This window comes from Gavia stellata, chromosome 1 (genome assembly GCF_030936135.1).
Source record: "Gavia stellata isolate bGavSte3 chromosome 1, bGavSte3.hap2, whole genome shotgun sequence".
Classification (NCBI taxonomy): domain Eukaryota; kingdom Metazoa; phylum Chordata; class Aves; order Gaviiformes; family Gaviidae; genus Gavia; species Gavia stellata.
This window is the reverse complement of record NC_082594.1, coordinates 18655893-18672099: the sequence shown is the minus strand read 5'-3', so window position 1 is coordinate 18672099 and position 16207 is coordinate 18655893. Positions and strand designations below refer to the sequence as shown.

The 16207-nt window shown below is 39.4% G+C and overlaps 1 protein-coding gene across 1 annotated transcript in view; it reads right to left on the bottom strand.

The window, feature by feature from the left end:
* Positions 1 to 595: 595 nt before the first annotated feature.
* The window catches only part of DDX10 (DEAD-box helicase 10), a 201208-nt gene continuing 185596 nt past the window's right edge, over positions 596 to 16207 (bottom strand). Inside the window, exons 17-18 of the mRNA XM_059818823.1 lie at positions 14526 to 14659; positions 596 to 1245 (exon numbers count right to left, since the gene is read on the bottom strand). Of these exons, the coding sequence (XP_059674806.1) occupies positions 1059 to 1245; positions 14526 to 14659 (321 nt within the window). The 3' untranslated portion in view covers positions 596 to 1058. The remainder of the gene's footprint in view (positions 1246 to 14525; positions 14660 to 16207) is intronic.

Here is a 16207-nt window from a genome sequence, read left to right as displayed (position 1 = left end):
AGACGACAGCAAATTTGGCTCATAGCTGGCATTTGGGTGCAAACAAGAGAAAATCTACTTAAATAACTAAGAATTTGGTAACGTATTAATATTTTGTTTTGCTTCAGAGAGAATGCCCACTTCTACCCTTCCCCGGGAAAGGACTCACATATCATATATCTTGCTGCTGTTCAGCAAAGTGCAGCAGTTATGGGTAAGCATGCACAAAATCTGCAATAAACAGCCATGGTTTATTGGGATGAAATGTGAAAATAAACTCAAAAATAAATTAATTTTCTTCATTACATTTGGTCATAACAAAAAAAAGTAGCTCACTTACAGCTGTAAGTCTGCCACAAAATCTACCTTGTAACCAATTTTCTCAGGTAATGCTACGATCTACCTTTTTGTGGCATCACTATGTTCTCATACATATGGGATTCAAATGCAAGATGCAAAAGTTTTAGCTTCTAAAAGTGGTCTTCTGAATTGCCTAACACCAGTGACAGAATCATAATAGAAATGATAAATAGTAATAGAAAGGATAAATAAATGCTTTCATAACAAAGCTATAAGAGACACCAGAAGTTTACACCAAGGCTTCAGAAATTTTTATTAAAATATTTTTAAAATATGTGCATGATACAGAGAAGAAAAAAGGCATTTTATATTTAAGTAATATGATTGGAGCTGCCAACAGTATTTCTTCTTTAATAATTTTAGTACACATTTATCTTCTAAAATATCAAACCTGACACAGTCAAGAAGGGACCATCCTGGTTTTATTCAAAGCAAGATTAAAATAAAAAAAGATAATTGCTTCAAAACTTGGAGATTTTAAATCATGAACATGTTACTGCAAAATGACATCTGGGGATTTAGGTTGGAAAGTTGGTTTAGAAAGCCTTATGAATCAAACTAAATATTGTCTATAATCTATGAGCCAATCTAAGGCAATCCCATTGCACATGGAACTCATTTATCTACGTCCACTGGTACCCAGCTGCCAAATTCATCTTGTATAGACTACTGACAAAATTGTGAAGATGTCCCAGAAAAGAAAACCTGCAGAAAAATAATTAGCTGTGACTGTTGAGCAGATGTAGTACAAGCTCTTCATCCTCTGCCAGAGAAAGCCCAGTATCTAATGGCAAACAGGGGTCCTCCTCTTGGCTGAATTTCACCTTCTTTCTTTTCAGTGGCATTTCTTCTGCTGTGTTACTGTTGCTATAGCTTCTTTTCTTTCTTCCACTCTTCTCAAGTTCACTGCAGAAACAAATCAATTAGTCTTTTTCACCACTGTGGTAATCAATATCATCATGTAATCAAACAATTCATTTTAAACAAGGCAAATTTATGTCAAGATAAGAGCAAACAAAATTACAATTCAGAAGGGTGAAGCAATAGAAGCCAATGAACTCTGAATATCTAAATTAGAACCGCTTTCAGGCCGAGGTGGTGGTGGATGTTCTGCTGTCTTAATTGATTACAGTATATCAAGATATTGCTATCAGCCTTAGTTAATATTTGCTGCCTTAGAGTGACAGACAACTTGACAAAACTGATGAAGTGATGTGTCAGTGGACCTTGACATGCATTCAAGATCTTGTCTAAAATAAATATGCGACAAAAATAAAAAGATGAGAACTGTCATTTCATTGGCAAATCCTACACTTAATACAGTTTTGATTGGGTCCATCTCATTCAAGCCACTCTTTCCCCTTCTTTTAGAAGCTTTCCTTGGAAGCTCTTAACCACCTCTTTGCCATGAGAGAACAACACAAACCCAGGTATTTTCCCTGGTGAATTCCTATTGCTTCTGCTGCTTTTCTTAAGACTTGAATGAATTGCCTTTTGCAGCCTTCAATCTGGACGAAATGGCTGCATATCTGTTTTAATACTTCCACTTCTATCACATGGCCACATGACAGGAACAGGAATAAAACTCAAACTTTCATGTATCTTTATGTGGGTTTTGTCCATAACATAGAAAATATGCTATAAATAATCTTATCTATGATTAAAATAATTTAATCTAATTTTACAAAATCTATTCTAAGATATAATATCCATGTACAAGTTGTAGAGAGCTGGCTGTCCTATGCTGTAGGGTAGAAAGAGAATTCATACCAAAAAAGGCAGAATGCAACCCCTCACAACCCAAACCACTCTCTCCAAACAAGTTAACTGAAACAAAATGGCGTTCTCAGTTTGTCATGTTTGTATTTTAAATAATATAACAAAAATAAAAATGCAACTTCACAGACAACCTTCCCACAGCATTCTCCTGGAGAAAGTGACTGCTCATGGCTTGGGCAGGTGTACTCTTCACTGGGTGAAAAACTGGCTGGATGGCCAGGCCCAAAGGGTTGTGGTGAATGGAGTTAAATCCAGTTGGTGGCCGGTCACAAGTGGTGTTCCCCTGGGCTTGGTATTGGGGCCAGTTCAGTTTAATATCCTTATCAATGATCTCGATGATGGGATCAAGCGCACCCTCAGTAAGTTTGCAGACAACACCAAGTTGGGCGGGAGTGTTGATCTCCTTGAGGGTAGGAAGGCTCTGCAGAGGGATCTGGACAGGCTGGATCGATGGGCCGAGGCCAATTGTATGAGGTTCAACAAGGCCAAGTGCCGGGTTCTACACTTTGGCCACAACAACCCCATGCAACGCTACAGGCTTGGGAACGAGTGGCTGGAAAGCTCCCCAGCAGAAAAGGACCTGGGGGTGTTGATTGACATCTAGCTGAATATGAGCCAGCAGTGTGCCCAGGTGGCCAAGAAGGCCAACGGCATCCTGACCTGTATCAGAAATAGTGTGGCCAGCAGGAGTAGGGAGGTGATCGTGCCCCTGTACTCGGCGCTGGTGAGGCCGCACCTTGAATATTCTGTTCAGTTTTGGGCCCCTCCCTACAAGAAGGACATTGAGGTGCTGGAGCATGTCCAAAGAGCAACGAAGCTGGTGAGGGGTCTGGAGCACAAGTCTTATGAGGAGCGGCTGAGGGAACTGGGGTTGTTCAGTCTGGAGAAGAGGAGGCTGAGGGGAGACATTATCGCTCTCTACAACTACCTGAAAGGGGGTTGTAGAGAGGTGGGTGTTGGTCTCTTCTCCCAAGTGACAAGTGACAGGACAAGAGGAAATGGCCTCAAGTTGTGCCAGGGGAGGTTTAGATTGGATATTAGGACAACTTTCTTCCCTGAAAGGGTTGTCAGACATTGGAATGGGCTGCCCAGGGAGGTGGTTGAGTCACCATCCCTGGAGGTATTTAAAAGACTGTAGATGTAGCACTTAGGGACATGGTTTAGTGGTGGACTTAGCAGTGTTAGGTTAACAGTGTGATTCAATCTTAAAGGTCTTTTCCAACCTAAATGATTCTAAGACTGAGTTCAGGCTTCTCTAAAATAGATGGTTACATTCAGATTTTCAATTAAAATTTGGCAAATTTCTCCCCAGAAAATTCAATTTACTTTAAAAAAAAATGTTTCAACAAGAATTTTAATTGCCTTAATTTTTATAATTGCTTAAGTGTAAATGTAATGTTTGTAAAATGTTTCTTTCAGAAATACTGTTTAAAGACTTAACAATTAGAACGACCAGTTATAACAAATAGCTCAAACTGGGTAATACTGTCCTTCGAACCAACATGGCACAGGAACCCAATGCCCAATTCAAACCACCTTCAGCTGTCCACCTTGCCTTTTACCATTAATAGGATTAGTTACCAGTATGTGAAACCAGATGGTTTCATCACTCACTGGAAAACAGCCTAACTCAAACATTAACTCCAAAACATGGCAGTTTTCAAGAGTTACGGAACGGTCTCTGAGAGGGATTGTCAGCGCAATGCTTCCTCCTCTTCCTGGCTTGTACATAGTGCTTTCTGGCTGCCTCTCCATCAAGATGAAGGAGTAACATGAGATCTGATGGACGGCAGTTGTGTGACCTGCCTCCCTCTCTAGTCCGTCCCACCTTTCATGGAAGAAGAATGCCAACTTCTGCCTGCTCATTACAGCACAGAGAGAGGAGGGAAATCCTATGAGAAACACCTTGTATTTCCACAATTAAAACAAACAAAACACCCTACCTTTGTATTGTCCTTCCCTGCCTATCCAAAAGAAACAGTGTAAAGCAACCTGATCTAGTGAGAGATGTCCCTGCCCATGGGACGGGGGTTGTACTAGATGATCTTTAAAGGTCCCTTCCAACACAAACCATTCTATGATTCTTATCAATAGCTGATGACTGTGCACAAAATACTTTTCCTAAATTTGGGACATTTCAAAGGCTATAGCAACTTTGCTGGCTTTGAGCTGTCATTTGCATGTGGTGGCTTTTCAGTGCTTGCTACCAGTGTTTATATTATTCCTTTTCTCGGGAAAGGACTCCATTTCTCTCTGCAGTGCTTAAGATATTTCATAAATGCTGAAGCTATACTGACAGTATATGAAAATGCTCTAAAGCATTAAGACTTCTCACTTTTCCAAGTGGCCAGTGTAGGTTTGGGCTGGAGTTTCATGGTGTTCGCTTTGATAAGGACAGAGTATGAGGGTTCACTTTAAAAGTGTAAGGCTGAAATCTCATTAAGTAAAAGCATTTTAGCCTGTTTGCAAAAGAGCCAATTATTTCCAGCATTTGAATGGACTCTAAAGCCCAGTTTGCATTCATAATTGACTAATACTTCATCTAGGACATTAGATCAAAACATGTTAGCAATTAAAACAATCTCACAAGTTATGAAATAGCAGACTTTAAATACCAAAAATAATATTAATTTTTGGAGTTTCAAAGGCCCATAGGCCTAGATGTCTGTAAGGTATTAACATTTAAATATAAAATACATTCAGAAGGAACTGTGAGATTTCTGATTTTTTTTCCCCAAACAAAAGCACATCAACACAATTATAATTAATTTTCATCATAAGCTTTGTGGGAAGATTATGCTGAATCAAGCTGTTTCTTATTATCACTGAGGGATCACGGTGCTTGACTAGTAGTGCATACTAAAGATGTATCTACACATTAGCAGGTGTATTTTCACACTAATTTGACCCCTACTGGGCTGTAAGCTGGAGAGGTGAATAAGGAGGAATGTATAACACAGGAAGCAACAGCAGCAGCAAAGCCACCGAGTGATGAAGAGAGCTAAAGGCTTGTGTTTTCATGATGCACAAAAAGTAGAAGCCAAACAGTATTTGATAAAGGAAACTTAGGAAGGAAAGCAGAGAGTAACGTGGAACGTGCAAGTAAGATGTTCACAATTTTGAGATGCAGAGAGAAGACAGACAGCGCCTGTCCATAGAATGGGTTTGGGTTAGAAGGGACCTTTAAAGATCAGCTAGTCCAACACCCAACCCTGTTCCTGCAGGATAGATTTTTACCAGCGACGGTGTGTGTGGTGTGGAGAGGGGCTGTACTACTCTGGAGAAGCAGTCAGAGAAGTAGCTTTTACAAAGGGTGAAAGTGGCAATTTTGGAAGGAAGCTGGAAAATCACCAGGAGACATGTCTGGCATCATGATGCCAAGGCATTTCCCGTACTCCATCCAGGTGCTTCTCCTTACCTGTTTGGACAGAAAGCTCTTTGGAGGAGATGTAACAAGTGTAATTCTCAGATGCGCATGCAAAAGAGCAGCTATACGGGGATGAATTCTGCACTTGTCAAATGAATTCCTCCTCAGTCTCCACTGACCAAAGGCCTGTCAGCCCAACCTGCAGAGCTAGTCTTTTTATTGTTGGTTACTTCGCATGGACATAAATGGTCCCTTATTCCTCACAAACAACACAAACTGATGCACTACCAGCTGGCATCCACAAATAGAATAATTTTATTTTGTTTTGGCTAAGGTGAACTATTTTCTAACAGAACAATGCAGTTAGAAAGCAAGTCCACAATTCAGATCCAAACCAAAGCCAGTGCATCTCTTAGTCTTCTATTTATAACACTTAGAAAGCGGCATGTGCAGCTGGATTAAAATTCCTTCCTTTAACCAGCTGGTGCAATTTAGCTTTTCAGCCGCCTGAATGACCTGCGTGGTCTGAAGCTGCCTGATGGGAAGGATTTACTGGGACGGGCTGTGTTTATATAGGCCAGGAGGTACTAACAGCTGACTTACCAACAGGCACAGTAATTTCTGTGGTGGCCATTTGCACAGCTGTAACAACAAAGGAAGGCACTATCATTTGATAGGTAATGTTTATTACTCAAACACTAAAGCACGGTTTAGGAATCCTGTCCCTTAAATAAATGCCAGCATATATGAACGGCATCTGGGAAACAGGGGATCTAACTATGACCCTGATAGCTATACACCAAGAAACTCTCTTAAGTTAACTACTAAAAAATAATCTCACAGGTGTGTTTTGAGATGATACCAGGAAAAAATAGAAAGCTTTTAATAGTTAGTATATAGACTTCAAGGTATGTCTTGACAAGCTGTAAGGTTTAAATTTTAAGTGCTTGAGAGTCAGCCATTTGAAATGCATGGCCACACAGCCAAGTTGCTGTTGTTTAAACAATGTGGTACTGTGAGATCTTTGGACAGGCTCTGCTTCAGTTAACATTTATCAGAGCTTGCTTTGGAGCCTAGGTTTACCAGCACTGCTCTGGAAACAAACCGCCCTTGCCACTGAATTGCAGGCCATGAGTCAAGTTTCCAGGCTGCAATATAGCACACATGAGCTATTTCCCAAAGAAATGTACAGGAATAATTAATGAATCTGCTAATAAAATACAGTTCAGAAAAGTTAGGAATAATTTATCCCATAAATATTGGCATTTTGCTAATCAAACATGCTGTGCCACAAACCTTTTTCCACATAATAAATTTTAATTCAAAAGGCCATGGCAGCAATCCTAATGAAGATTAATTACTGCAGTCCCTTCCATAAAGCCCAGTGCAGCTTCTTTCTTACTTGCTGTCAGAATACTACAGCACAAAGAAATGGTAATGAAAATATATCGTGTTGTGTTATTTCCCTTACTGGCCATTCCACTGATGTAAATCAAAACAGCTCTAAAACTAGATTTATAAAAAGACAATTGCAGGAAAAGGGTTGAATAATCTACTTGTAATGAAATACCAGTGTAATAGTACTAAAAGCAAAAGACAAGTCTGTCTTGGAGCTGAAGGACCATAATCTGGAACAAGAAAAAAAAGTACTTAAATGGAAACCAGACCAGCAAGACAGTATGTTTAATATTTCTTATTATTGCATCAGAAATATATGGAAGATTTGATGAGAAAAAGCACTCAAACCAACCATCAACATCTCACTTCTGCTCTGAGGCCACCTTTATTTTCTAAAGGCTCTAGTGGACAAGTGGCAGTGGACTCAAATCGGATGTCTGAAGCTGTAACAGCCCTTTTCTTCCCCATTCCCGTTGCAAACATTGCTGACTGTAAAGCAGCAGTACCTGACCCAGCCCTGGACCACTGGAGTTTCCGTTCAGTGCATTTGGGCCACGCAATGTTAGCTTATCTTTATACAGCAGTCTGAAAACTGAAATCATTCAGGGGTTGATTCTCATATGGATCAAATGTCACTGTTCTGGGTTGAAACTGCTCCAGCTGGAGGTGACTGTGGCTTCAATCAAAGCATTTTGATTTGCTGTATGTCCCTCTGTCAGAGGCTTAACCTTCTCTGAAATGTGCTGCTGCCTTTGGAGATGCTGCTAACGACCTACCTAACCCTCACATCCATTCACTCCTCAGCTTCACCTGACACCAACGTTCTTCAAATCTGTTCCTCTCCTTTTCTTTTGTGTGACCACTATCATCCTCCAACAGTTGATAATTAATTTCTGAACTACAGAATTTCAATAAATACTCATCCCATTTCTCCTTCATTCATGTAGACACTTGCTGATGACAACTACGGGTTTTCTTCTTATTTTTTTTTAAAGGTAATTTCTGTAGCTGACAAGTTTACAGAAACCACAGGAAGGAGCTAGTCTGACCTGCAGAGCATAGGTTACCAAATTCCACTAGGAAATTCTACCATCAGGTCCATTTCATGTAGTGACCTAAAGGATAATATTATATAGACTTTCATGGCATAAGAATATCACATCTCTATCAACAGCAATCCAATATCTCAATGTCCAGTTTTGCAGCTAAACAGCATGATCAAGCCCTTAAACAGAGACCTTTTATAATGACTGTCTTACAGCTTTTCTGGCCATCACAACATTAAGTTCTGTCCTTCACAAAAAGTCACTGATATGGCCTGAATAACACACGTTAGAGGGAGCACCATGATTTGAAGATGAATCGTCTCAAAGGACAATGTAACATCAACTGCATCAAGAATAACAAAACTTATACCAGGATGCTGATGATGACCTGCTAAGAAGGTGGTATAGGAAACTGCAATTTGGTCATAATTTTCATAAATGAAGCAAGGGACACGACCAAGCAGCATTGACTGTGGACTTGCACGCTTGTCAGCTGGTGACTGGCCATAAAAATCACAAACAAAACAGCAGTGGAACTGAGACATTTCTCCTTTCTCCTCATGTCTCTTCCATGCTGATCTAAGAGTTAATGCGATCAGTAGCACCCATTAAAGATTTAAAGAAGGTAACGATAAGGTCAATCGTAACTTTGTTCTTCCTGAACATTTTTATTTAAAGAGGTTGAGGGATTAGAAATATCAGAAACTCAATTTGACGGCAAAATTAATATTTAAGAAATCCAGCTGCTTTTCTTCCACCCTATTTGATACACTTAAATTTTTCACCTCATTAACAATTTACATTGATAGCCTTAAACCAAATATGATGAATGTTGTTAGATATACAAAAATTAATCTCATATTACATGCTTGGAGTCATTAATTACTCTGCTTGTAGAGGTATGGCTGGAAGGGAATTTTATTCAAAGGCAAATTTAACTCATGATTTGTATAGCTCCCTCAATTTAAAAAAAAGTGCTAGGGGGGAGGGAGAAAAGATTAACAATGTTTTTAACTTCTTAATCCATGGACAGATGGTCTATTTTTAAAGAATGTTGAAAGAAGATAGCCTAGGTCTCACATACTTGCTTTGAATTATCCATTTTAGAAGCGTTTTCTCCCCTTAAAGCAAGTAGCAGCTAGTGTAGCCCAACATATTTCTATTTTAATCCAACACTTCGAGCAAAATCTCTGAATTTTGGAAATATAAAACAGAACAGAGTTGTATTTTCTAATCTCAAAGCCTAATTTCACTGTGTGCTACTCTCGGCTGATTTGTTTTTCTTAAAATCGTTAGGTCAATATTTCCTAGCCCCAAGAGCAACTCATCATACAATTCAGTGACAGCTCTAAGAGAGGTGCATGAGGCATGAGTGTTGATTTAACAGAAACTCCTCCCTCCCACTGGCAGCCAGATTTCTTGCCTGTTCTCAGATTTCTTCTTCTTGACCCACCAGATCCCCATCATCCTCCCCCCTCCTTTCATGCATACATCCCCTCCACCTCTTTCCTCCCTTATGCAAAATCAACACCACTTCTCTGTGGCCTTATGCTAACCACCAGCCTCTTCAGCTACCACTTTTCTTTACCCATACCCTTATTGGTCATTCAAATTCTCTTGCTCTTCTTGATTCCCTCTTTTTCCAGCCCTAAGCTGATTTCCTGCACTGCATCTTCCTCTTTCAGTTGTGCCTCTGCTTTCACAAAAGCCTTTTAAGGGGTGCTCGGAGCACCTCACAAGTCTCCAGACATACCTACACTGAGCCTCAAAGCTGACTTCAAAGCTAGAGAACAGACCACTACATTTTTCACCCCCCCCCACATAAAAGAAATGTGGCTTCATCAACACTGCCTACTGGAAACAGTCCTTGGCCTGTCCTGCCACACCAAAACACGCTGGGATGTTGCCCAGAAGAGCTCTAGCTGGCACCATCTGAACTCACAGCAGTTGTGGACAACACAAACAATCATGTGCCAGTACTTAAGCCTGCACTCTGGCCAAATCCATTTAGCCTGTGAAGACGTGACTGATGTTCCCTAGGCAGGCCCAGGCCAGCACAGGATTAACTGCCACATGCTGCGCTGCACACCGGAGCCATCAATGGCTCTTAATTTTGACACGCTCCTTTCAGGCACTCTTAGAAATGTCATTTTGTTCTGGACCCTGTCATCTTCCAAATCTATCTATCGGCATGTTGTTGCTTACTGCTCTCGCCCTTGTGAGCATCCCACAGTTTTTCACTGTACTCTTCCTTTTGCATACCTGCCCTGGCTGTTCTCACCACTCACTTCAATTTAATTACTAACCTTAAGCAGTGACTGATAAATCCACTCCAGGCCTGTCCCTGGCTATAATATAATACCGGTATCTCTGTTACCTGCTTCTGGAAATCGCTGCTGCTGCTAAACTCAAAATTGTGGTCTTTGATGTTTATCTGTAGTACTTTTCCCATCGGAGCTATGCCTAAAGTGATGTGGCCTCTTCTAGAAAGCTCTGAATGTCAGGTCTAGCTAGGCTGCTTGAAACTGCTCTTTGGGTGCTTGTTAACTCCCATTCAGCTTAAATGCTGGAGAAGAACTTGAAGCATTTTGACTCACTTTTGAAATTTCAGTCCTCTTGCCTTTGTAACAAAGGCTGAAAAACATCTACTATCCATGCCCTAGTCCTCCTGCAAACACAGACTGAAAAGCAGGAAAGTATTCAGTCTGATTGTGTAAAGACGGAAAAATGAACAAAAACCTTTAAAAACCCCCTTGGAAGAAGTGAAGGACCTTTCATGAATGCCAAAAAAAGGTAACTGTGTAAGTCAGCAGGCTTTGCATGGCAAGAATGTGCCGATACTGCATGCAAAAATCATAACAAAATTTATGTTTTAACAGTTTTTTTGCAAAAGCACCTTTTAAAGGATCGAATAATGTTTAAATTTTAAATGGCCATCAACTACATTTTCAAATATACAGAAGATCTTAAATCCATATATCATCTAAAGAAATTATAATATAAAATTATTTTTTTTAATAAGCCTTGGTGTCTCCTAGTCAAAATGTGAAATATTTTTAGACAAATTAGCTTTCACACATGACTAAGTTCCAAAGACCAAATAAAATCCAACCTTCCAAATAAATGATCCTTTGCCAGGTTCAAGGCAAAATTCATAATTTAGAAAAAGAAAATTTCATTGGTAAAACCCTCCTAGATTTTAAGGTGTATTTCAAATACACAGATACAACGTAGATAGCAGTGTACCATGCAAAATATTCTAATGTTGTACTTTGCTCTAAAGTCACCTCCAAACATAGTCCAAGCAACATATTTAAAGTACACTTAGTAAATTAAAACCTGACAAGTCTTAACACATGGAGGAAAAAAAATCCATATCTCAACTCCAGTTGAATCATATATACATATATATAGTGTATTTTTTGTGTTCAAAGTTACGCACTTCAGCCCGAATTACATTCAAGACTAATCTCCTTGAGATAACTGAAATACTGTAGACAAAGTTCCAAGAAAATATTCCCTGAAAAACTAACTCAAGTAAGGACCAGTCCAATAAAATAGAAAACCAGAAAGGATTAAACTGTGTCTATGTGGTATTAAATTTACATGTGTAAACCTGGCATACTGAAAACAAGCAAAATATTTTAAAAATCAGTTACAACATGTGATTAGTTGTAGTTTCAAAGGGAATGCCATCTGTCTAGTGGATGAAGCACTCAATAGGCCCTCTGGGTGCCTGAATTTCATTATCAGACCTGTGTCACTGCCATGATCTTAGGACAAGTTACTGAGTGACTCAACAGGCCTGGCTACAAAAATCATACTGACCTCCTTTGTAAAGTGTTTTGAGATATACTGAGCAAAATACCCTGTCAGAAATTATTACTACATTCCTGTCTTTTTGTTTTGTATGTTCATTCTTTTCCCACCTACTTCATTGGAAGGGGAAATGACCAAGGCCCTAGACCTTCTTTGAGTCTTAGCTCTCCTTGAGAGCAGACACTCTGACTCCAGGGGGCCAGATCAGCCAGATTCAAAAAAAATCTGCACTGATTACCACTGCCAAAAATCTGTCCATCTCTGTCAGCTTTTATTCTTAAAGCTTAGCTAATCTTGAGTCTAGCTGACATCTTTGGGGAAAGGATCAATACAAAAAGTGATGTATGAATACATAAAAAAAGACAGAAATGATCTCCCCTAGATAAATGGTTACTTAATGAAAGTAAACTATACAAAATTCCCAATTTTAAACTGACTGACCCCATAACTTTTTCAAAATACTTACTAAGTAGTTATGCTACAAAATATTGTGTTGTCAAGCTAGCTAAGCCTACAAGTTGAAATAACGCAAAATCTTGTTTAAGAAACACGGCACTAAAACGCTACCTTTTTCCTACAGGAATTATGTAACAATTTAGCAGTAATTAGGAAATGCCTGAGGTAATTAAATATTTGGTAGGTAGTGTTGTGACACTAGGTTTCCTGTACTCAGTTGCTGGTAAGTCCTTCCCACCAGGTCAGTTGTCCATCAGCTTAATGGATTCCAGGAATCTGTCCTTCAGCAGCAACATATACACCAATAAACAAGACAAGTGTTGCTCAGTCTCTAACCACTTAACAAAGCTTTACTTCAAACTTTCTCAATAAACTCTTGGGTTTACTCCTTCCAAGAAACAAACTACCAAAAACTATCAAGATTCCCTCTCTACTTTGTTACCTGCAGCAAAGCATTACTACAGAAGTCAGCTCAGAATTTGCTCTCAAAGGCAAAATGACAGAACTGGCACTGCTATGGTCCTAGATTGAGAAACATTACTATCCTGAAATACTTCTCTTGGCACCTCCGTTAATGTCCTACGTAAACGCAGAATTGCTAAATACACTTTTCTTCTGGGCCTTGTTTCATAGTTAATATTAGACCAAACAGAGATGGCCCCTTCCAACAAAATGTTATTTTACAGGATCTTCTAGCTCAAATCGCTGCCTTATATCCAGGTTTTACTCATCAGAATCTCATATATTAAAAAGACAATATTAAGCATATTACTGATGTTACCTGGAAGAAGCTGAGAATAAAGTTTCATTGTATTAACCTGGCTCCACTACAAGCAATATACAAATACCACTAGAGGATGCATTTATCAAATATGGACAGATATATTTCAACTCTAGTAACACGTGAAAAGCAACATACAAATCCTCTTATATAGCCCTCCCCGACAAATACCAAATCTTAAACTTCATTAAAAGAGAACTTCTTTACCAAATTATGCCGCTTTCCCCACCAAAAGCTGATGGGCAGAGTCAAGTGGTCATAAATACAGAAGGAACTGGAAGATTCTTGTTTAAGAACGATAGGTGTCATTTTCTGCTTGTTTTTAGGAAGCTGTATTGACATTTTACACAGCTTTTTCATTCATTCTACATGGAGTGCAGATACTGAATCAGCTTAAGGAAACGTAAAACCAGAAGGAACTATAATTGACTTATAGTTACCCTCTTTCTCCCCCTTGCACAAAGAAGGAGCAATTTACTGCTGCTCAGAAAAAGCAGTGCATTTCCCCCATCCTTGTCAGTTCTATTGACCAACACACTGGTGAACGGGCTACAAGGGACATGGTCACCAGCCTGTTAACTTAGGGCTATCCAATCTTTAAATCCATGTCCCAACACCCAGTCTTACATACTGCCCCCACAACATGCAGTGACACGGGGCTAGGGACATTCTAGCCACTAGCATTTAGCTGATTCAGACGTGAAAAGCAAGAGATTTATGAACCTAGACACCTAGAAGAGAGCAAAATAAAGATCTATACTCCCATTTAAGTGTCAAGATCATGTTTCTTAATCTGTTAAATGATAGGCTGTTTGTCAGAAACACACAGATGGACTTCTTGTTGCGGTGAAGCCAACGACAAAGGCCACACAGGACTTCATGCAGTATCCCTCAGTCTTCCTGTAGTACGTGCTGCAGAAATGCAGTATGTTGCCCTCAACTACGGATCCTCATCCCCACCCTGTGCTTCTCTGCTAAACTACAAGAAACAAAATCTTCTAGTTTATATAATTAAAAACACTGTTATAAATTAAGAAGAAAAGTTGAACAGTGTTAATTTTATTATATATTTACTTCTAACTCAGATTCCACTTCATTTGTAGTGTTGAAAAGTCTGAGCAACACTGAATCATAAAACTTATCAAGTTTCACCATGCACAAATTTATTTAATATAGCACAGGAACAGAGGGCTCATCCAAATCCTCAAATGACTTCACTGTTTTTCCTTTCAAACAGAACCTGTAATGTGACAGTAGAGAAATGTACTTCTGAAATACATGAAACCTCCAGGGAATTAGTCAAGATTTTTGCATGTGGAAAAGTCTCATCAAGACCCCTTCAACACTGACTGAAAAATCTTTCTCATACAGCTTCACAAAAGAAAATAATAGCCTCCAGCACGGATTTCTGTTCAGCACCTACCTCACAAACAAATTTAAATACTAAGTCCCAGGAGCAAGAGGATGACTGTAAAATGAGTTCCTAACATCTAAACAGAACAGTTTCTAAAAAACATGAATGTGGAAGATGTGTACATACCTATAGCTGTCTTCGCTTTCCGAATCCTGCTCTTCATCAGAATCTTTGTATTTATCAGGATCTGGAAGAGTACTTGGATCAAACTCTTCTTCACTTCCACTGTGAGCAAGAAAGGCCACTGTTTCCTCTTCAACCTGCCAGGTGACAAATGGAGAGTTACAAGACAAGCAAACAAGTCCATGTTACTTGCCACAACCACATTAATAAGGGTACCGTAACAAAAAACATTGCCCTCAACCGCAGTCAAAGGCCACCATTATTATAGCCAGGAAACCGGAATCGTTTCTGTCATCATCAGTGCTCTCTCCTCCAAAGCTGTTTGTTAAAGGTTGAAGAAATATTATTCAAAAAGGAAGCACAAGGATTTACATTCAAATTCTACCTTCCCAATATCATCATCTTAAATCTACCGAATCTAAGAGATATTTGGGCAGCAACTAATCAACAGTCATCTGAGAGCAAGTGTTTAAGTAATATGAAGCTTTACTGTCTCTCAGAAACACACTGGCAAAGAGATATGAGTTTACGGACACATTAATCACTGCTGTAAAGTGTATTTCATTAAATACTCTGATTTAAAACTCATCTGGGTGTCCTTGCAGTTAAAAACCAAAGTGCTCCTTAAGCTGAATTAACTACCCTAAGGGAGTTTCAGCCATCCACCACAAGTGATGCATGTTCTTCAGGGTTCCCCCCAGACCCTCTCATCTAGCCTCTCTGGGGCTCAGCTTCCCTCCATCCCCACACCACATCTCAGGATGGGCTGCTGGCGTTGGGAAGTTTCCCCAGGATGCGGGAATGCATCACTAATTCCTTAACAAAGAGGGCACAGAAGATGCTATTCCATAAAAGTCTTGCATAATACAATAAAGCCAACTGCTTTTGCAGATACAGGTTCTGCTCCACACAGTCCTGAACTGATGGCACCACTTCTGCACATTTTTGCTAACAGGCATGAAGAAAGCAGACAGACTGGAGGACATACGCAATTGTATATGCACACAAAAATGCAAACAAAAAGCTTACAGGCATTTCTAAGCAACGTGAACCCCAGATCCATGCATATTTATGCGAAAAGCAAAACCAAATGCAAAAAAGCTACAATTAAAGACATTGCTACCTTTTGTTTATGTATCTAATCAACACGCACACAGCTGAGTTTCCAAAGCAGTACTCATTTAAATGATCCTTCATTCTATGAATACCTTCACATCATTAAATATTTAAAGTTCATTTTTGTTCTGATTTTTCACCATTTCCATCTATTACCAGGTTTTAACAGAACACTGTCCTTACGTGCACACACCTCACCACAATAAATTAAAAAAACCCAAAAACCAAACAAAAAAACATACCAAAGGTCCCCTTTATATCTGCACATAGAGGAAGTGAAAGGAAATGAGCTGGTCAAGGGTAAGATTAGTCACCACTGCAAAAGACCCTTATTGCTTGTCCAGTGACACTTCTGCAGTGCACTGAAAGCAAGCAGAAGAAAGGGATAAAAGCCAGATTTGCAATCAGAAGGCAGAAGAAAAACATACTAAACATACATTTTGTTCTTGACTATTCTGACATACTAGTAAAGGTAATTGCATAGCTGGGCACAATTAGGTATAGCAAAAAATCACTAAAAGCATTGTCAGACACAGCAGCACTGTAAACTGCCTAAGGTAACATAACCA